The 22,968-nt window shown below is 40.0% G+C and overlaps 1 protein-coding gene across 3 annotated transcripts in view; it reads left to right on the top strand.

Annotated features, from left to right (window-relative positions):
• The window catches only part of FRY (FRY microtubule binding protein), a 272,666-nt gene that overhangs the window by 221,131 nt on the left and 28,567 nt on the right, over positions 1–22,968 (top strand). For all 3 annotated transcript variants that reach the window (XM_050766803.1, XM_050766805.1, XM_050766804.1), the window contains exons 49-55: positions 1,374–1,535; positions 3,741–3,815; positions 6,074–6,244; positions 13,694–13,894; positions 14,388–14,549; positions 17,548–17,714; positions 19,271–19,460. In XM_050766803.1, coding sequence (XP_050622760.1) covers positions 1,374–1,535; positions 3,741–3,815; positions 6,074–6,244; positions 13,694–13,894; positions 14,388–14,549; positions 17,548–17,714; positions 19,271–19,460 — 1,128 coding nt within the window. The remainder of the gene's footprint in view (positions 1–1,373; positions 1,536–3,740; positions 3,816–6,073; positions 6,245–13,693; positions 13,895–14,387; positions 14,550–17,547; positions 17,715–19,270; positions 19,461–22,968) is intronic.

Here is a 22,968-nt window from a genome sequence, read left to right on the forward strand (position 1 = left end):
CCCCCAAAGCAGAAACAGTACTCTGTTCCTGTTTATAACTAGGGCCCGGTACAACATCTGGTGCATAGGAGATCACTAGTAAATATTTCCAAACTCTGCTGAATGAATAAGTTCACTAAGAAATAAACCTGGTGTCAAACGCTGCATGTTCTCACTCATAAGTAGGAGTTGAACAATGAGAACACATGGACACAGGGAGGGGAGCATCGCACACCAAAGCCTATCAGGGGGATGGGGAACAAGGGGAGGGATAGCATTAGGAGAAATACCTAATGTAGATGATGGGTTGATGGGTGCAGCAAACCACCATGGCACATGTATACCTATGTAACAAACCTGCACGTTCTGCACGTGTATCCTAGAACTTAGAGTATATTTTAAAAAAAGAGACAGAGAAAGAAACCTGGTGTGCTTATATGGAACTTACTTGCACTATTATATAGGTCATATCCAAGTTGGGTTTTTTATGCAGTGGTCCTCACTGACCTTTCATCATTTCAGTATTCAGGATGAGATACTATTTGCTGCCATTGTGACACCTGCATCTATGCTTAATATGTAAATATTAAAGTTTCAATTTAATCTTGGTCCATTTTCACATTTTTTTTAACCTGCCTTGGGGGAAAGCTATTTTTACTCTGCGAATTGAGTTTGTTGTGTTCCAAAGAGGTACAAAAAAACATGCAGCCAGTTAGCAGCATGCCCCAGAGACCCAGAACTGCTCCAGAATGATGGGTCTCAGGAGCCGGGTGTAAAATTGACAGTTTCTGCCGCTGCCAAGGTCACACCCATCAGCTGGTGTCTGCGGAGGAGACCTGCTCAGAGCTCAAGTTTGTGAATTGCTGCCTATGCAGCCACCACACTCTGGAGCTCTCGGGAAGTGAAATTTCCCAAGTGCTGCCCAAGTACCTGGCCCAGACCTCAGTCATTTGAATAACTGAAAAGAAATAAATAAGTTAAATACATTTTTAAATAATTGAGAGTATATAAAGACTAATGACTAAAAGTTGGGAGAGGGAAAGGAATTTTGGTCTCTTGTTCTAACTGTAAGAATTTTTTTCAAGTTTAAACAATCGAAAACTGACTATTTGGTTTCCTGCATATTTTGCTTCTCTTTATCAGTGGCTTCTAAAGCATATTAAAGAACAAGCAGTTGCATTTTTCTGCCGCTAAAGAGGGGAGAAAATGTTGAAGATGCAAACTGATTCATAATGTATGCTTGAATGTTGAGAAAATGAGCCCACTTGTAACACTGAACTTCTCTAATCTTCTTTTTAATCAAATAAGCAGCTCTTGGTTGCTTCTGGGGAGAAGGGTTTCATATATCACAAAACTATTGAGACAGAAGAATGTGCTTTTGTCTTCTTTTCAAGACTCCAATCATCGGGAGGCGGTATGATGAGCTCCAGAATTCTTCTGGGCGTGATGGGAAGCCCAGGGCCATGGCCGTCACCCGGAGCACATCTTCCACTTCCTCAGGCTCCAACTCCAACGTCCTTGTTCCTGTGAGCTGGAAAAGGCCCCAGTATTCTCAGGTATGCAATCCTAGACCCACAGCCCTGGGAGGGACTTTAGGGACCTGTTGAGTCCATATGGCTGTGTCATAAGGGATTCCCCCTTTCACCATCGCAAGCTTGCCCATATAGGTCTCAGCACTTCCAGGGATGGGGTCTTGTGGCATTCCAAGGAACCCGTTTTCTGTTTGAACAGTTCATTACCTTGAGCTGAAGTCTGACTCTTTGTTGCTTCTATCCATTGGTTCTAGTTCTCTCAAGACTTAGAAAATAAAATCTGGTCTCTTTGACATGGCAGCCCTTCAGACATTTAAAGAAATTCTGCCACTCTCCTAAATGAGTCCAAACAACACATCCTTAGTTCTCCCAACCAGTTCTAGAGCACTTGGACTCCCAAAGGGCTGATAGGGCTGCACACCCAAAGACCACCCTGTCTGCTGTCCACAGAACAGGCACCTCAACCATAGTGTCTGTGCACAGTCTGAGCCATCCAGATGGCAGAGGGGCAGGGGTACTGCTGCCAGATTCTCTGTAGTTCTGTCATCACAGCATAGCGGAGATGCCCTTGGGCTTCCTGTCAAGTAAAACTTCTGCATTATTCAGGGGTCTTCTGTTGACTTGTTACAGAAACCCACTGAAAAATTACCTTATGTGTTAAAGGAACTTACTAACTTACTCATCTTGGCCTCCAGCACAGTTGGCTCCTAGTACACAAATGTCAGAAACTGGATTCTTAGACTCTCTCCTTCTCACTGTCCCCACCTTCCCTTCCCAACATCTTGGCCCTTGTTTTCCCCTCCATTGACTTCATTCTCGGGCAGGACTTTTCTATGGGAGGCCCAGATGACCTCTGGCAGCTCCAGGTTTACATGATCTTTGGCTCTGATGACTTCAGAGCGATAGAGGCCTTTCCTCTTTTGACATCCATAGCAATTCTAGAAAGAGTCTTGCAGGGCATCTGCGGGAGGCATTGCCTCACTTAGTGGGAATGGAGCCTTTCCGAGATAAAAAGAGAGACAGTGTTACCAGAAAAAGGTGAAGTGGGTGCTGGGAGGGACAACGTGGGTGCCCGGGAGGACTCACCTTCTCTCTTGAAGGTTGGGGAATGGAACATGTAGCATAGTGCTGGCTGCAACAGAGCAGTTTCTCCGTGAGTGTTCAGCTGAAAACTTCACTGGAAGAGAGAAGAAAAATATACAGCCCAATGTGTCCCTCTACATTGATTCCTTCCCAGAATTGTAAAATGACCACTAAGACTTAGGAAAATCGTTTAGCGAGTCTTCTGCCATCCCTCAGCCTCAAAGTCCTCCTGTCTCTGACCTTGAGCAGATACCATATTGAGTGTCTGTCCCCTCTATAATTTGGAAAGAAGGATGCAGTGAATTGAGTTCCGGTAAGAAGAAAAATCTAAGAGTGGCATTGGCCTCCTAGCAGTTTCCACATAACAAACTGTAAATCAGATTAAAGGGGGGAGAATCATTTTAAAGAGATTAGGAAGATTGCTTTAAAAATTCTCAACTCACCAATCATTCTGAGACCTGGGTTTTCTGTCACTGGAAAAATGTGATGGTTTATAGAAGAATCCCTATGGTTAAGGGGCTGGAAAATAGGTTTATGAAGGAAAGGAACTGAATCTGTTTAACTTTAGGAAGAAGAAACTAAGAAAGATTTGATATAGCTTAAAACGAATGAATTTTTTCTTTCTACAGAAAGTATTCTTCTATTTGGAAAAAAGAGACTTATGCTGTAACTTAATAAAGTGTAAGGAAAGCCTTGCTAGTACTGAAAGTTTAACATCATAAGAAAAGATGATCAAAGGAAGTGATAGATCTCCTTGAGGAACCTAGGGATTGATTTTCACATACACACACATATACACCCCTTGGGATAATTTAGATCACCACTGTCCAGCAGAAACATAATGTGAGCTTCATTTTACATTGTCTAACAGTTACCTTTAAAAAAAAAAAAGGAAAAACAGGCCAAATTAATTTTAGTAATAAATGTTACCTAACCTACTATATTTGAAATATTATTTCCACATGGTTTCAATATTTTACACGTTTTAATTGCTATTTATGTTCTTGTTTCATACCTTTGTGTGTTTGACATCTCAGTTCTGTCTATATGTCAAGTGCTATTGCCCTGTATGGCTAGTGGCTAGAAAATTAGAGCAGATTTGCTCACAGGACCCCATAATGAAACCTGCTTGTGTTTCTTTTCCAGAAGAGAACAAAAGAGAAGTTGGTGCATGTCCTTTCTCTGTGTGGCCAAGAAGTAGGATTGAGCAAAAATCCATCAGTAAGTTCTGTCATGTATCATAGTTATTTTCGTGTCATGTCTCCTTTTTCATTGGTCTGTTTTTGCCTTTGGTCATATAATTTAGAGGATTCAACTGTGAATGACAAGTATGATAGCCACTGTCTTGAGCAAACCCCTGGACTATTTCTCCCCACACCATGATTTTTAATCACACTAAGTTCAGAAACAATGAAAGATCTTATTGGCTGTTCACTCGTTTGTCTGTGAATACTGTTGCTTTTCATTTTTTTAATTTCTTGGATTTTTTAATAAATATGCCCAAACTTTCTTAGAACATAAATGATAATCTCTACTGATGACCATGTATGGCATATATGCTCATACCTCTTGGATATAATTTTACTCTCTGTACACACACTTCTTACTCTGATGTCCTTATCTTACCCACATACAATAAAGATGAAAATAATATGTTTCTTTGCATATAAACTTCCACTGATGTTACAATAAAAAAACTAAAAATAAAAATCATGCCATCAAGCTTTTGAATGAATGGACGATTGAAGTATTATAAGTAAACTTTGGAAGCTTTTATAAAATTTAGAAAAATTTGAATTGTGTATGGGAGTATAACAAAAACAATAGATGTGCTGGTTTCACCAGGTATTTTTGTTTCACCTGTATCACAGAATATTTATATTTATGAAAAAGACATAGCAAACTGAATAATTTCTCAACTAAAGAATTAGTAAACACATTTCTTGGTGGAGCTATTTTTAAATTTCAAAATGGATCCACTCACATAGTTCATGAGCAGGTGAAATATTAGAGGCTCATAAATACTTGCTAAAGTACAAAGTGATATTTCTTATCGTCTGGGAAAGCACGCCAGCCAGCCATCAGCTAAGCTGGGCCTCCATTTTAGTCACTTTTTTGGTGGTGTTGATCAGTGGTTTTTCTGCTGCTCCTGTGACAGTATTTAGGACAGAGGGGACAGTAGCAGAGGCAGATAGAGCCTCCTAGCCCACAGGGAAGAGACACAAGTATGTTTTGCCTCTGCAATGCAGCACTGCCAATAAGGCCTACTTGTAATTGCCATTGTGGTTGGCACTTTCTCTTTCAGACTCATACTGTCTGCCCTGTGCTAAGACCTTTTCAGCTAGAAATATTTACCTGGAGTACATTACAAATAAGAGAAGCAGCACTAACTAGGAAAAACAGCCTTCAGCTGAGGAAATCAGAAATCTCATGTCTCGTCTCTCACTGACTAGTTGACTAGTCCTCAGGGCTCTTTATCTCACATACCCATTTGCAATCCCTGTGTAAAACTCTGTGTCAGGTGCTATTATGAGAGGATATCATTTGCATTATATACTATTCTTAAACACTAGAGGAAGAAAGTACACTTGAAATCCATTCACTCTTTTTACTTTTGAGAGATGTGTATTGTATTTAAATTCTTATAAATGATTTTGCCTACTTTTCAAGGACAACTAAGACATGATAATGGTTATACAAAGAATACTATTAGTTTTCTTTAATATCAATCTATGTTCAGTAGAGGCTGGATAGCAAAACATTTACTCTCATTTACAGTTTATTATATACCAAGCTCTACAAAAATGGCTCAGGGAAAAGAACCTAAACATAGAAGTTAATTTTAAAACATTAACATACTAAAGATTTTAGTAGTAAAAAATGTTTTATTTTGTTTAAATGTACAGGAGAGGAATTTAAGTATAAGTTATGGGCTTGGTTACTCGCCTACTCTTCTGTGGACAAGTATTGTAATTTTTGGCTTCTGTTTTTTATTTCTAATCAATTGCTGGTTTATCTCTAAAAGGGTTAAATCCTTTGTTCTCACAGTCCATTCTACAATAACGTATCTTAGTATCAGTCCTTAAAATATTATTTATATGTATTTGATATATGTGTGTAAATGTGTATAATTTCTAACCCTAATCAGTTTAGAAACAGTGGAATTTTTTCCTGGCTGCTCCAGTTTACACACACACACACACACACACACACACACAGGTAGTATACAGTCTTCATCCATTAAGAAGCAACGATGTGATTCTTGAACATTTTCCTGGTGCATGAACTTGCGTCTTTGCCACGAGTTTAATCTGAAGGCACCTGTCCAACATAAATAATAAAAGAACATTCTAAAAATACCCACTGAAGGAATTAGGTGTGTACTGGAAATACAGTGCTATGAAGAGCCAATTACAATTTTTCGTAGCACAAACCACCAAAGGGAGAACGTTTCTCAGGAGAGAACTCTTGATTCGCAGGTGATTTTTTCATCGTGTGGAGATCTGGATCTGCTTGAGCACCAGACAAGCTTGGTGTCTTCTGAGGACGGCGCCCGGGAGCAAGAGAACATGGATGACACAAACAGCGAGCAGCAGTTCAGAGTCTTCAGAGACTTCGACTTCCTAGATGTGGAGCTGGAGGATGGAGAGGTACGGTGTATCCTCTGTACAAATAATCCCCGCACCCTTTTCCTTGACTAATGAAACTGTTCTTTTTACCTGCTAAATAATGAGATTCTGTACCAAGATCTTTAATTGGAAAGTTGTAAACTTTATTTTGAATCAACGTATTCAAAGTACAGCAGCTAAACTTTGGCAAAAGTTACCACACCCTTCCTGTCTGAGCCCACGGCAAATGCTGCCAAGTTATTTCTAAGTGGCAAAGACCTGAGTTTTAATGACCACACAAAGCCTGTATGTGTGTGTGTAGTCCCAAGCTGGACTTTAAAAAAAAAAATCACAAAAAGCATTTCAGTTCTGAGCCTATTCACTGGTACCTGAGTAAAATATACTAAGCATTTAGTCATTTCTAATGTGAAGTTTCTCTAATTCCATTCCTTCAAAGCTTGCCTGCTCCAGCAGGAGACCAGAGCCTGAGGGATCCCACATTTTTGTGCTTGATGAAATCATTAGAACTGGAAACAAAATACAACGCACAGGAGAGAGCTCTTCGCTCTGCTTAGGTCGGTGGCTGGTGTTCTAGACACTGGAATAGCCGAATTCAAGTCTCAGTGGGCAAATGCAGATTCGTTTATTTTGGATGATAATCATGATCATAAGATACTTTCAGCTATGAATCATGTTTTTGAAAACAGGTATGGAGAGGAGGAGCATCACCTCTCGGTCACCTTCATTTCAGTAACTTAGAGGCATGTTTCACCTGAGAGGCAGTCTTTTGCCTCTTGGGATCAAAACTCAGTTCACTTAAGTGAGATTGGATGACGTAAAGGTGCCTGGTTCGGAACCTGGCTCATGGTGTTGTCAGCTCATGTTTAACTGCACCAGATTTCCCAAACAGCTGTCTGCTAGTCTTACAACTGAGAAGACAGGCCCAGATCCCAAGTTTAGGATTTCCTGCATTAGGTAGGCACCTCCTTACTTAACTACAGATTTGTGGGAAAAAATGCTTCAAGTAGCTTCTTACCTTCCCTAAAGGATTTTATTACTGACCAACCCGCTTATGTCTAATTGAAGCCAAAGAGCCCTTTGCTTTTGTCCTTCCTGGTCCACTGATAACCCTGGATGTCTGTCCCAGCAGGAGAGAACTGTGTCCTCAGAATAAAGAAGGTGTTCACCAATTCTTTCCCTGGAGAACAAGTTTAGCAGACCCAGTCCTTAAGCAGCATAAAGGCACTGCTATAATGCATCCTTAAAATAACTGCCAGCTTAATTTTCACCTTGAATTGCTTAAGAACCAATAAAAAGTATTGCAGGTTTTTATGATCCATAATAAATGATAGAGAAAGCATTCGCTGAATGCAGTGAGGGTTGTTTTAAAAGTCTAAAGCAAAATACAACTGTTTTGAATACTTTCAAAAATGTCTCTGAGCCAGAGCTCAGAGTTCAGCTAGTGTCAGAAGATCAGCTCCCTGATCTGACAGCTGACCTAATGTTTGCTCTTCGGTTAAAATTCAAGCTTGGACACCTGTTTCCCTCTGGAAGTTACACAAGGGAGGGAAAAAACAGATGAAGCAAGAGAGGGATCATTTCCTGTCTCAGCCACAGAAAAATGTTATGTGAAACGACCTAGCAGGAATGATGTAAAGCGAAGGCATCCGACACAATTTCAGAACAGCTCATCAATTTAGTTTCTATCAAAATAAAGGAAGGAAAAATATGAGATGCCTATTACTTAAAAATAAATATTATACTAATGTTTTTCAGGGACAAGAAGTAAGGAATACTACACCTTTTTTCTAGTCTTCTCTTTATTGTCCTAGACTGCAATAACTAAAAAATCACAGTGATTATTTTACCTTTCATTGTTAAGATTTTATAAGAAACTGGCCAGGCACAGTGGCTGACACCTGTAATCCCAGCACTCTTGGAGGCTGAGGCTAGAGGATCACTTGTGTCCAGGGGTTTAAGACCAGCCTGGGCAACATAGCAAGACCCTGTCTCTACAAAAAATGAAAAATTAGCCGGGTGTGATAGCACATGCATGTGGTCCCAGCTACTCAGGAGGCTGAGGTGGGAGGATGGCTTGAGCCCAGGAGGTCAGGCTGCAGTAAGCCATGATTGCACCACTGCACTCATACTGGGTGACTGAGTCAGACCCCATGTCCAAAAATAATAATAATAATAATAATTAGAAGAATAAATTCATGGGGCTGAGAGTGTACATTTTATCCAAATAAAATAAGGCATTTGAGAATGTTTTGTTACTTCCCAATAAAATCACAGTAAGGGATTCTAGCATTCTTGGAGTAGAAGAGTGAAGATGCCTGGACTTCAGAGTCCAACAGCTCCAGGTTTGAATTTCACCTCTGCCACTGACCTTAGCTGTATGACTTAAGCATGGATGCAATTCCTCTTGCTTCCACTTCTTTGTCTATTATGTGGGTATAAGAATACAAGTTGAGCAATCCTCATCTGAAAATTCAAAATCTGAAATCCTCCAAAATTCTAAACTTTTTGAACGCTAACACAACATCACAAGTGAAAGATTCTACAACTGACCTTACATTACAGGTCATAGTCAAAATGCAGTCAAAACTTTGTTTCATGAACAAAATTATTTTAAAATTGTATAAAATTATCTTCAGGCTATGTATTTAAGATGTATGTGAAACATAAACAAATTTCATGTTTAGACTTAGGTCCCATCCCCAAGATATCTCATTATGTACGTGCAAATATTTCAGAATTTTTTAAAAATCTGAAATCCAAAATAACTCTGGTCCCAAGCATTTTGAATAAGGCATACTCAACCTCTACCTGCCTCTAGAGCTGACATGAGGATTAAATAAAATAACCTATGTATAATGTCTAGCAAAGTGTCAGGCATATAGTTGGCATTGCAAATGTTAGTCTCCTTGTATTGTCATTGGTGAATAATTTTAGTATATCCTCATCTGATAAAATTAGGCGTACTTGGCTTTTAGATCAAAACACGGTTGTCAAAAAAAAGAAAGACAAGTCATTTTGTCATATCTGTTCCTTTTCATTGGTCTCAGAATTTACTAAGTGATATCTACAAGAGTTTGCCCTTGAACTTCTTAAAATCTTTAAAAGGTGTTGTGTCTTTGCCATTAATTGCACATCAGCAGTAAGCATCATGATCACAAACACTTTTAGCTTTGTGAAAAGGCTCAGGTGATGCCACCTTTATTTCCAGTTGATGACTCTCATTCGTGTTCCCATAACATTTAACAGTTTTTTCACAAATACATATTTAGGTATTCAAAAAAAAAAGTGTTGAGGAGACCAAAATTGTCACAGAGGTAGAAAGTTATTTCAGAAATTGTAGTGATGATTTGTTGTCCCAGCTCTGTCATCCACAGCTAAGGGATTTGGAATTTCTGATGTTTCATGTTGATTTTTCTCTTCGCAGTTAGTGTATATTTACCTTTTTTTTTAAGGTGCACCTACTGAAGTGTATATTGTTAGCACTGTTAGTTAATGTTGTGTTAACACTAAGAGAAATGTTCTTGAGTATCTTTAATATAATCATTGTAAATAGACCTTTTGTTTGTTTTTCTGTTCATTAAATCTGCTACCCAGGAACTTCAGGTAAGATGATGCTGTTTTTAATTCAATTATGCTAGTAGATGTTTTGCATCTTTGCAGATTTATAACAACATAATTGCTTTTTTCCTCCCTTCCAGAATATATATGCTTATTTGCGTGCATATTTCCATTTAGGTGTGTGATATAAGAGGTATTTTTCTTGGCTGCTCTAGTATGGAAATGTTTTCTAAAATGTAAATACATTTTTAAAACTTTTATATGCCTAGTTCTGAAAGTTGCATGATTATAACTCAGAGAAGTAGAGTTTTCAAATCTGATCTATGGCAATCCTATTATTTCTCATTAAGTGATTGCACAACTGGATGGGTTTTATTGTTAAATTCTTGTATTAAAACTGAAATCGGCGGGTGTGAAGGCTCCCACCTGTAATCCCGGCATTTTGGGAGGCCGAGGTGCCAGATCACTTGAGGTCAGGAGTTCAAGACCAGCCTAGCCAACATGGCAAAACCCTGTCTCTACTAAAAATACAAAATTTAGCCACGCCTGGAGGTGCACACCTATAATCCCAGCTACTCAGGAGGCTGAGGCAGGAGAATCCCTTGAACCCAAGAGGCAGAGGTTGTAGTGAGCCAAGATTACACCACTGCATTCCAGCCTGGGCAACAGAGCAAGACTCTGTCTCAGAAAAAAAAAGTGAAATTAACAATTTGCATCTAACCATATACCATATATACTTTCAATTGAATCTTTTTCCCCCCAGGAATTAAAGGCTATCTCTATCTGTATGTAATGACTAGATAACTTTTCATCTGAACCAGGGCCCTTTTGAGAGTAAAAGGGGGTACTAATAATATTTATGCCCAAACAGTAGGCATTAAAACTGGGATCATCCTGGACAAAGTGGCCTATGATCAGTCTCTATCTAGGTATATCAGACTTACTCTAAGTAGAACATTTGGGAGAGTATATTTTGACCACAGTGTACCCAAATTTCTTCAACAATAATTCTTGTTTGACAGAGTTCCAATATGAAAAAATATGTGTCAAAAAATAGTACTTCTAACATTTCTAGAATGTTTAATCATTAATACTTTCCCATCTCAGTATAAATTCTGAGTGGTTTTTAAGTTTGATAACTGACATATACAGAGCGTTCATCTGGACTAGCCATCCTCTGCATTTTCTCACACGTAGGAAACTGTTTTGACTTTTCACTTTGTATGTAACATAAAATACAAATCTGACGTTTGAGGGAGAGGAGGGTTGGAGGGTGGGTCTCCCAACTAGGGCCATGCTGAGAAAGCCTGGTTGAGTTTTAATCACCATGGACTTTAACCAGGGCCAGACTGCAACACTGTTCCATCTCAACCTCTCAGCCACCACCAGGGGAACCATTTCAACACCCTTACCTCTAATGGAGATGCTACATCCTCCAGCAAGACAGCCAAACCTTATTCCTGCAAGAACAGCTTTCCCTGCCTTCCTATTTTCACACCTGATTGGTTCAGGTCTTCACCAGAGCTGCCACCAAACCAGCACTAGCAGTGACCTGTGCCTGGTGTAGTGTTCTCCCACCTGGATGCCTGTATTCCTCTACAAGCTCGTGGTTCTGTCTCAGGTGCAGTGTGGGAGACCTCCAGAATCGCAGCCTAAGATAGTTCATCCAACCCTTCCAGTCATTTGGCACAAGAGAGTCAGTTTTGTGAATTTGTGTTTGTATATTTTTCCCTATAATTTTCACATTCTTCTCTTTTTACTCCGTATAGTTAGTATTCTGATTTTTCTGTATTTTTTTCCTCTCTTTACACATTGGGTTTTCCTTTTTCTTCCCAGAACTTTTGCCTCTTTCATATATATTTTTTTTATTTTCTCACTGCAATGGCTATTTTTAAAATCCCAGTATAACAGTTAGCCATTTTCCATCAGAAAAAAAGGAAAAATTATGTGGTGGTAATTTAGCACAGCAGATACTGGATGTTAGAAACAATATTCTGAGTCTGCATTCTCTTTTATAATCAAACAGCCCTAAGAGCAATCATAAATATCATATGTGAGGATGAATAATGATAATTTCTATATCTTATCCAGATTGTGCTTAGGATTTGTACCTCTTGCCTTCTACCATGAATAGCCCAAGCAGACTTTGGAAAAGCTACACCTCTGTTATATGACAAATCTGTGAGAATGGCAAGCTTGTTTCACTAGGAGACAGACACGACCCTTAAAACAGAGGGAAATCAATAAATGATAATGCTCATAAGTTTAACAGGAACTCACATCTCTCATAGTATGTTGTTCACTGAGCTCTCATCAGAAAAAGTTGTTTTATTTTATTTCAATGAACTATTCGGCAGTGTTTCAAATTACCAGTAAATGAAAAGGTTCTGTGCTAGATTTTGCCAGATCATTTGTTTAGGTTAAAATTTGCTCAGTCAGCTGAGTAATATTTTTCTTCCTTTATTTCTGTCTTAACAGAGAGAAAAATAAAACCCAAATCCATTTCTAGAAAAAAGAAAAGTTATGTTATCAAATACACTTGTTTAATAACTGATGGTTTGTAGAGAAAGTCTGAATGCAACTAAAAGCTTTCTTTAACACTTACATGGCCACTTAAGCTAGTTCTCAGTAATTCAAAATATACAAATCAACATTATTATTCGAGGCCAGGTGCAGTGGCTCACGCCTGTAATCTCAGCACATTGGGAGGCCAAGGCCGGTGGATCGCTTAAGGTCAGGAGTTCGAGACCAGCCTGGCAACATGGCAAAAACCCAGTCTCTACTAAAAATACAAAAAATTAGCCTCGCGTGGAACCTGGAAGGTGGAGGTTGCAGCGAGCTGAGATTACGCCACTGCACCACTCCAGCCTGGGCGACAGCAAGACTGTCTCAAAAGAAGAAAAAAAAAACAGTAATAGGCCGGGTGCGGTGGCTCACGCCTGTAATCCCAGCACTTTGGGAGGCCAGGGTGAGTGGATCACGAGGTCGGGTAATCAAGACCAGTTTGGCCAACACAGTGAAACTGTCTCTACTAAAAATACAGAAAATTATCCGGGTGTGGTGGCACGTGCCTGTAATCCCAGCTACTCAGGAGGCTGAGGCAGGAGAATGGTGTGAACCTGGGAGGTGGAGGTTACAGTGAGCCGAGATGGTGCTGTTGCTCTCCAGCCCAGGCGACAGTGCGAGACTCCATCTCAAGTAATAATAATAATAATAATAATAATAATAATAATTGGTACTGAGTCCAGGAAATTAACAATTTTCTACACTGCGACAATTATTTAAAGAATAACCTAAAGCAAAAGTTAAGGTATTGCCGCTCTGGCCTCTGCATAGTGCATGATCCATCAGACTTTGCCCAGCTGCTCTGATAGTCTTTAACTCTGCATTGTGTCTGTGAAAACCGCTGTGGCAGAAATAGGCTGGAATGTTTACCTAATGCTCTTCCACTAAATACCCAAAGGATTCTGGAATGTGCTACAAGCATAGCTCCTACATTTTTCTCCTTCTGAAAACAGTACTAAACAGGGGCTGACCTCAGGGTGGTGGGAGTGGGTGACACCTCTTTTGAAGTTTTCATACTAATAGTCTCTTTCCTACAGATTTTTGAAAACAGATCATTGGTAGTGTTTACCAAAATCAACTTTTAAAAAAATGTAATTATTACCCACCACGCCAAAGAAAAGTATGTCATCACTTCTACCTATGACTTCACATGAGTTTACATGAAAATAGTGTGCTTTTACTCCTTTTCACATCGGGTAAACAAGAGTTTTGATACCAAAGTAGATGAGGGCCTGAGAGTTAATAATGACCATATTTGTTCCTAAGCTGTGACTAATTGAATGTGTGAACATGTGAGTGCAAGAGGATTTTGGCATAAAAAAAAACTGGCTGATGGTGTGATTTCAGGGTGAGAGTATGGACAATTTCAACTGGGGAGTGCGCAGACGTTCTCTGGACAGCCTGGACAAGTGTGATATGCAGATTCTGGAGGAGCGCCAACTGTCAGGAAGCACTCCCAGCCTGAATAAAATGAACCATGAGGACTCCGATGAGTCATCTGAGGAGGAGGACCTCACAGCCAGCCAGATCCTGGAGCACTCAGACCTAGTAAGTAGCAGCTCTCCCACTCTAGGAATTGGGAGGCTTATTTTTTGTAACTAATGCAGGAGTCTAGTTTCCAGTTGCAGCCAAGGAAACTTTCCACAGCTGCTGAACTAAAATCGGAACTGTCAGGTGGTGTCTAATGGGTTCTAACTGGCAAAGTCTTCTCTGTAGGTTGCAGATGGAAACCAAGACTGGGGTCCATGTGATTCACCCTGAAAGCCACCAGATCTGTTAAGGCCTAGATTTTTCACAAATACTTTTATGATTCTGGAATCTTGTTAAAAATTCCCCAGATCTCTAAAGTGTGGAGATATGACAGACGTTTTGATGTGAGTATCTGAAAATGCCTAGATTACTAACTGCTATGTTTAAGGTCCAAAAATGGTGAAATGTGGAAGTTTAAAAATTAAGACATATTAACCAACAACTAGAGAATTGGAGCTTTTAAAGAAAGAGAACTTCACACTATGTTTAATTTCCTTTGTATTTTAAACAGATCATGACTCTCTCCCCCTCTGAAGAGACAAATCCCATGGAGCTGCTCACCACAGCCTGTGACTCGACCCCTGCAGACCCTCATTCCTTTAACACCAGAATGTCCAGCTTTGATGCTTCCTTGCCTGATATGAATAATCTGCAGATTTCTGAGGGTTCAAAGGTGAAGAGATTTTAACAATGATGATTTATACTTCCCTTAAAACACTTTATAAAAAAAAAAACACTTCAAATTTTCTGAGAATTCTTAAGGGGTCTCAAGTAGAAAGACTATCTTTATCTTTCTCTTTCTCTCTTTTTTAAAATAATAGAAGTTTGTACACCTGAGCCTATGTTTTGAAGTTGTTTTACCCCCACAAACTTGAGCAGCCATCTTCTTCTTGGCTGAAAGACTTGATTTGAGGTCTTTCTAAAATGAGACATTTTGCATGAACACTGCTGGTGGATGGCAAAACCAGTGGTGTATGTCTGAGATCGCTGTGACTGGGAAACTGCTGGTCGTTGTCATGAATTTTATAAAACAATATACTAAGTGAGGTGTGGGTGTATGCACGTATTTGGGGAAATTTTTTCCTATGTAGGAAACAATTATACAATTTGTACATTGATTCAGTGCTTGCCTTTTGGCATACTATCAGAATTTTTAATGTCGATCACAGTCTTATGCCAGATTCGCACAAAACTCTTCTCTCCAGAGTCTGTGAGGAGAAAAGTAACTAATAGATGTAATTTTCTTAATTTAAAAAAATCTAACAGTGTATATTTCATTTAAAGTTTATTTTATTAAAATGTCCTGAAAACCATCCACTTGCATGCTTTGCCCACATCTATGCCCATCAGTATAGAACTGTGTTTCCTTTTAGTAGAAATACCAAAATAATCAATTGCTGTTAAGATAGAGTCAAGCACTCTCTATCATGAGTTTGGTTACAGTTGTGCAAGTTCAAAAGAAAAAATAAAATTGAAAAAAAATTTATAAAAGTATATTCCTTCCGACACTTCTAATGGAAAAATATAATATTGGCTATTCTATATTCTCTGATAGTATAGTAAAAATAGATCAGAAATCTAGGAAAATCTATGTGCTTTAAACCAAGGGCAATCACCAAATTATAATTACCTAAAAATATTGAAGCTTAAATAGTAATTATTTCTAAAATTGCTTCGTTGCAAAGGTACTACAATCAGGATTCTTGGAATTAGCAGAGTTCTTTTTTAGCCGAAAGAAAAAAAAAAGCCCAGAAAGAAAAGTTGTCTAAGTTAAAATTCTAAGATTATGAAATTAAATTTCGTAGAAAAAACATAACAAAGTATATGTGAAGTTATTAGCATTTGATATTTGTCAATGTCAATATGGTCATTTTCTCCACTTTTCTATTTTGAATGCTAAAAACATATAGATTTCTCATAGAAAGTACTACTTAAGGCCAGGCGCTTTGGCTCACACCTGTAATCTCAGCACTTTGGGAGGCCGAGGTGGGTGGATCACGAGGTCAGGAGTTCAAGACCAGCCTGGCTAAGATGGTAAAACCCTGTCTCTACTAAAAATACAAAAAAATTAACTGGGCTTGGTGGCGGGTGCCTATAATCCCAGCTACTCAGGAGGTTGAGGCAGAGAATTGCTTGAACCCAGGAGGTGGAGGTTGCAGGTGGCTGAGATCACACCACTGCACTCCAGCCTGGGCAACAGAGCGAGACTCGGTCTCAAAAAAAAGAAAAAAATAAAAGTAATACCTAAGTAATAGATCTCATCCTATCAAGGAAAAGTCAAGTCCCATTTCTGAAGAGCTATCCCTGTTTTTCACATAAGTTGCATTTCTGCAATGTTTGATATATCTATGATATTAGAGAAAATAAAAGGTATTTTAATAAGAATTCATCCGTTCTCTAATGGATTAAATGTATGTACACTAATAACCTAGACCAGGAACCAGTGGCCAGCCTCGTTGGCAGCACTGTAGTTTTAAAAAGCAGATATGGATCAACATCTCAAACTCAGTATTTACCAGCAATTCCTCCAAAGACATGAGATATCTTATTTCCCTAATATATTTTTACCATTCCTGGTAATTTTCCCTATTAATTCTAGAGTCGAAGTATAATATATATTTTTTATATATGTATTTACACACTGAACAAGTGAACAGATGTTAACTCGAGATAAAGCTCTAATTCATATACACTTCTATTTTGCCTTGCTTTTGTTTTGTTTTAAGAAAATGACTCACTGTAACATGTACATCTTTCTTCCTCCCCCTTCTGATCTGTAATCCAGTTGCCTTCCTTCCTCTCCTAAAGAACAATCAGTCCTCCTTTTTCCCCTGGCCCAGGCCCAAACCCAACCTCTTTTTCCATTTTACTTGCTATGTCTCTTTCCTGCCTCTCACTGATCCTGGTTCTGCCCGCCCTAGAGCCCTTTCATTGTACTGTTCATTCCACATTTTGTAGTCAGGTAAGAGCAGATACTCATATCTGTTATCTTTAGGGGGTATTCTCAAGGGTAAAGCATACATGCAAATGGATCTTAGAGCATCCCCTATATGGAAAGACCGAGCAACCCAGCAGGCTTAGGGAAGGACTCTGGATCACTTGTGTACACCACAGGTATCCTGGGCATCTACTGTGCCAGGCCCTGATGATTCTACATTCCATTGGTAAAGGGGTTCTATATTAGAGAATTAACTCTGGATAGGCTTGCTTTAGAAGGCTGGGTTTGGACAATGAAAGGAGTTCTGAATCCTAACGCAGTGTTTCTTGTCCCAGCTCCAACTCTGATTATGGACCTGATATTAGACAAGTCCCTTTCCCACATGGAGCATTGTTTCCTCATCTGCAAAATGTGGAGGTTGGACTGGAGGTCTTGATGGTCTTTTCCAAGTTGAGCGTTCATACCCTGTAAGCATGGGCCAAGTATGAAAATCTACTGGGAGCCCCTTTGGGGACTGTTATGAAAGAGATTGAAAAGAAGATAAAGAATGAACAGTACTTCAGAGAATTCCTGAGTCCAGCCTAGAAACAGACTATACTGTAGCTAGAAAACAAATGTCCCCATTTCTATCACCATCAGCATTTCGGTCTCTCTTATTTGTTCCTTAGTTGAACAGGTTGTCCTGTATGTATTCTTACACATTGGGGGATTTTTTGTCTTTTTATTCTTCCAGGGTGAAGCTGTTCGTGAGGAGGAGGACACCACTGTGCATGAGGATGATCTTTCTAGTTCTATCAATGAACTTCCAGCAGCTTTTGAATGCAGTGACAGCTTTAGCCTGGACATGACTGAGGGGGAAGAAAAAGGCAATCGGGCCCTGGACCAGTTTACCCTGGCGAGGTAATGGAGCCCTTGGCTGATGTGAGTGGTGTGAATGTGCATGGTACATTGTGTGGCATTCACACTCAAGTTAAATGTCACCCTTGCACTGCTGGGACATCCTAATGAAGGAGTTCAAAGTGACATGTATCATGACGGGCTCTCAGCTGAGTTAGAGTCATCCAGTCCCATTATAGGGCCTCATGTGGAATGAAGAAGGGACACTTACATATGAATTCATAAGGCCAGAAAGCAACATAAAAAACAGAGGAAGAGCCTGGGAACATGGTCCAGACCTTGGAAGCTTTGAAGATAAGCAAGACTTGGCAAGCCTTGGAAATAAGCTCTTTCCATGTGGAGTTAAAACACTGGAACAAGAGGCTCTTTATACAGTAAATACCTACTCTTTAAGTGGGTGTCTTTTGGCCTGGTGGCTGATATTTCTGAGACTAGTGAGATATAGAAACAGAAAAAAAAATGTGAAGAGAAATAGATAAAAACATCAGAGGTTAGACTAATCCAGCATCTAGAATAAATCACAAATAGTAATGCTACAGATCTACTTCAGGAGAAGAAAGTTGAGATCCTAAAATTACTCTTCTGAAAGTTGAAAATAAGAACTAAGTAAAAGCTTCTGATATGCTAGACAAAGGCCTTCTGTTACAGTAAGCAATGTCTGTCCATCAAAGGAAAAGGTTAAGGTAATACCTAGAGAAGAATTTGACCTTTCATTTTTAATTCATTATCTCTTCTTTCTTCCTGCCTCTCTGTCTCTCTTTCCCCACGTATCTCTGGTTTCCTTGTCTCCCTCCACCTTTGTCTTCCAGGCATTTGTGCATATGCATTTATTAATACTCTCCCTCCAGAAAGGAAAAATTAGAAGATTCAAAATTTATATAATTTTTCATAATGAAAAATGAAGAATGAAACTGCCAAAGCATAGGACTGTGGTTTACTTTGGGGCATGGCCTCTGTGAAAGTGAGAGGCATTGCTGAAGGCTAAAAGAGGTACCAAGTCTAGAGAAAGGGAATCAGAAATGGAGGAATCACAGAAATTCTAGAGGTGCAAATTCTATTTCCTTGAATCATGAAAGAATCTCAGTGATCTCTTGCCAGGCGCGGTGGCTCACACCTGTAATCCTACCACTTTGGGAGGCCGAGCTGGGTGGATCACTTGAGGCCAGGAGTTCAAGACCAGCTGGCCAATATGGTGAAACACTGTCTCTACTAAAAATACAAAAATTAGCTGGTCATGGTAGCACACGCCTGTAGTCCCAGCTACTCTGGTGACTGGGGCACGAGAATTGCTCGAACCCGCGAGGCAGAAGTTGCAGTGAGCCGAGATCACGCGACTGCACTCCAGCCTGGGTGACAGAGCGAGACTCAAAACAAACAAACACACCAAAAAGAATCGCAGTGACTGCTGAGTGAAAGCCAAGACCCCAAAGCAACTTCAAAAGGAAGAGGGGGTAGAATAGCTACCTCATTTTGCTGACTCTCAGGGTGAGAATTTATAAAACCCGGTATAGGATGAGAAGGATATCACTTCTTGACATAGTCGTTTTCATTTTTTCCAGCTTTGGAGAAGGTGACAGGGGAGTCTCTCCCCCTCCCTCGCCCTTCTTCTCAGCCATCCTTGCCGCCTTTCAGCCCGCAGCCTGCGACGATGCCGAGGAGGCCTGGCGCAGCCACATCAACCAGCTTATGTGCGACTCAGACGGCTCCTGTGCTGTGTATACATTTCATGTGTTCTCCTCCTTGTTTAAGGTATGTGTGCTCACTGAAAGTGCAGAGGACTTAGTCTCTAAGGGGAGCCAGGTAGCTTCAAATTTAAGGAGAGGTTGTTCTTTTGTTCTGGGGTTATACTACTGTATTTTCTCTTCCAGACACCTCTAAATTTCCTCTGACTTTAAAATTTCTTCTATTTACCCTTACTCTCATCATCCTTCTCAACATGGTATTGGTGATTTAGGCTGCCATGAAGTACCTTTCATTCCTGCCTTTCTTGGTGTTACTGACATCACCAGTCTTCAGCAGCCATAACATTGGAACCATTAAAAGAATCTTCTGCCAGGCCTATCCTCCATCCCACCCCCCTTTACCTCTCTTTCATTTTTATTATTTTTATCGTTCCTTTCCTTTTCTCATTTTCCCACTCTATGAATTCCTTAGCATGCCAGCCATAGTTGTGAACACTTGCTTACTCCCTGGAGTTGCTTTTGAACAGATGAAAAGTCATTCTTGCTGTTGTAGCAGGTTGCTGTGCACTGCAGATTTCGTTTTATGAAATGGGAAAATGCCCCCTACTTGGTAGCCCTTAAGAATCAGGCCAGTCTAACAACTGCCTCTCCCGCATGAACCACAGCCCCACTGTCCATAGTGTCTTTGTGCAAACGGTAATGAATGTCCCTGCCTCCAGAGGGGTGCAGTACCACACTTGGCCAGCAGAGTGCAGGTGGGATTTCAACCCGACTTCCAATCCCTCAGCCAGACACCCTAGCATCTTGCACACACAGCTCTCTGTGGCAGTCTCATGTGTGGACACCTTAAATCTCGCTTGTTACCTCATAACATAATTACAATGACTGCTTCCCATTAACTCCTCTAGGCATCTTTCTGTAAACTTTTATCCTCCAAATTTCATCAAATAATTGGCAGGAGCAGGAGGCGGCAAAAGAAACATGCCTTGCTGTGAAGAAACACCAGAGCTCTTTGAAGGCCATTGCAGTTAACTAGAATTATGTCTGAGCTTGAAGCAGATACTGACTGTAAAAATGGCAGTGCTGGGAATAATGAGGCCTGGAAGCTACGAAGATGAGGTTGTAGGGGAAGATTTGTTGGTGTAGAAACATGGTTACCAATATTATAGTTAAAGATAAAGCTAGTTTAAACATATATATGTGTGTGTGTGTGTGTGTGTATCTAGATTAGTATTCCTTTTTTTTAAATGCCTAGAAAATAATGAAAATTATACACCAGAATATCATTGTGTCTTCTCAGGATAATGAAATTTGGGGTGTTTTTTATTTCCTTATTTTTTTTTATTTTTTGGGGGGTGGGGAGACAGAGTCTTGTTCTGTCACCCGTGCTGGAGTGCAGTAACATGATCTCAGCTCACTCTGCCTCCCAGGTTCAAGGAATTCTCCTGCCTCAGCCTCCCGAGTAGCTGGGATTACAGGCATGAGCCACCGTGCCTGACCAATTTCCTGTTTTCTATAATAAAAAATGCTTTTCTTTCAGCATTTTCTTAAGCATATTCTTTCATAACTCATTAGACAGAACTCCCATGGATAATACAAGGGGAAAAAATGGAAAGGAACTATCTAGTTCCAACTTTGAATAGACTTGAATTTCGGATGAATGACCAGACAGAACAATTAGAATCTAGTTAAACTTGTGTAACTGTTGAGTTCTGTATATCATGAGTATATCATGGGAGAGGGACAATAATTTAGTTGGACTGAGAGAAGGGGCCCTCAAATCACCTTCAGGAAGAGCCATGGCCGAAGGGAAAGGCAGGAAAATAAGGAATGATGTATCAAAAGTGCAAAACTGAAATTATGTCCCTCTGAAATGGGTTGTTAAGACGTCTTGGGGAGTAGGAGACCCCATAGGTAAATCTGCCTTAAAATATCATTTCAGCATTTCAGTAGCCAGTGTCCCTTGACCTCAGTTCTGCTCTGAGGTCAATGGCATTGCAGCAGGTTGCTGTACATTGTAATTTCTTTTTGTGGTATGGAAAGGTGCCTCCTACTTAGCAACCCTTAAGAATCAGGCCAATCAGCCAGGCACAGTGGCTCACGCCTATAATTCCAACACTTGGGAGGCCGAGGTGGGAGGACCACCTGAGGTCAGGAATTCGAGACCAGCCTGGCCAACATGGTGAAACCCTGTCTCAACTAAAAATACAAAATTAGCCAGGCATGGTGGCATATGCCTATAATCCCAGCTACTCGGGAGGCTGAAGCAGGAGAATCACTTGAACCTGGGAGGCAGAGGTTGCAGTGAGCCGAGATCACACCACTGCATTCCAGCCTGGGCAACAAAGTGAGACTCTGTCTCCATTAAAAAAAAAAAAAAAAAAAAAAAAAGATTACTTATTAATCTGTTATTCTAGTGAGCAGAAGGTTAGGCAAAACTGAAATAATCTATTTTGAATAATTTCAAATTCAGGATGACATATTTTTAGCTAACATAAAAGCGAACTCTGTTTTTGAGCCTGGAGGCCCTTCTTATAATCCATTTTTGGAGAATTATATACCAGTAGTGCAGATAGCTACTTGGACTAGTTAACTTGGAGTCTTACTTATAGTGCTCTTTCAACTTCTTCAATTTACTCTAAGTGAAAACCTAGTAGAAACTTGAATGGGCACATTAATGTCATGTCTGAGATTAACCTGGGGCTGGAGGAGATGTTAGATTTAAGACAGAAAACAAGTGGCTGCTAAAAGATAAGAATTCTAGAAATACTTTGAACATTAAGCCAGATTGAAAATTTAAAGCAAACTACCAGAAAGCTACTATTTGAGGTGAATTTAATGTTAAGGATTGAGAGGCAAAGCAACTTATTATATTTTTCTAAAAGCCTTTTTTTTTTTTTTTTTTTTTTTTGAGATGGAGTTTCACTCTTGTTGCCCAGGCTGGAGTGCAATGGCACGATCTCAGCTCACTGCAACCTCCACCTCCCAGGTTCAAGCGATTCTCCTGCCTCAGCCTCCTGAGTAGCTGGAATTATAGGCATGCATCACCACGCCCGGCTAATTTTGTATTTTTAGTAAAGACGAGGTTTCACCATGTTGGTCAGGCTGGTCTTGAACTCCTGACTTCAGGTGATCCACCTGCCTTGGCTTCCCAAAGTTCTGGGATTACAGGCGTGAGCCACCATGCCCAGCCTCTAAAAGCTGTTTTTAAAGAATGATTAATAATATATATTTAAGTTTGGCTGTTATGGGTCATTTTTATTGGAGTTATTAGATTATTCATGCTTAATTTGACAGTCCTGCACAATACTTTCTCTCTGCCTAGAACGGTCATCTTCCCTTGTCCCTGGGCTGCACTCCCAGTTACATTCAAAGCCCTGATTGGGTGTCACTTCAGTGAGTAAAGCCTTCCCTTACTTCTTTCTCCCTGCCCCTGGCATCTCGGGATTTTGTGCTTGCATCCGTTACACTTGTGACTCTATATGGTAATAACTTGTTTAGGTGTCTGTCTGCCATGAAGAGGGCAGGTAAACAGTGCCTTGCTCACCTTGATTTCTGACAGTTTCTAACATACA

This window comes from Macaca thibetana, chromosome 17 (assembly GCF_024542745.1).
Source record: "Macaca thibetana thibetana isolate TM-01 chromosome 17, ASM2454274v1, whole genome shotgun sequence".
Taxonomy (NCBI): Eukaryota; Metazoa; Chordata; class Mammalia; order Primates; family Cercopithecidae; genus Macaca; species Macaca thibetana.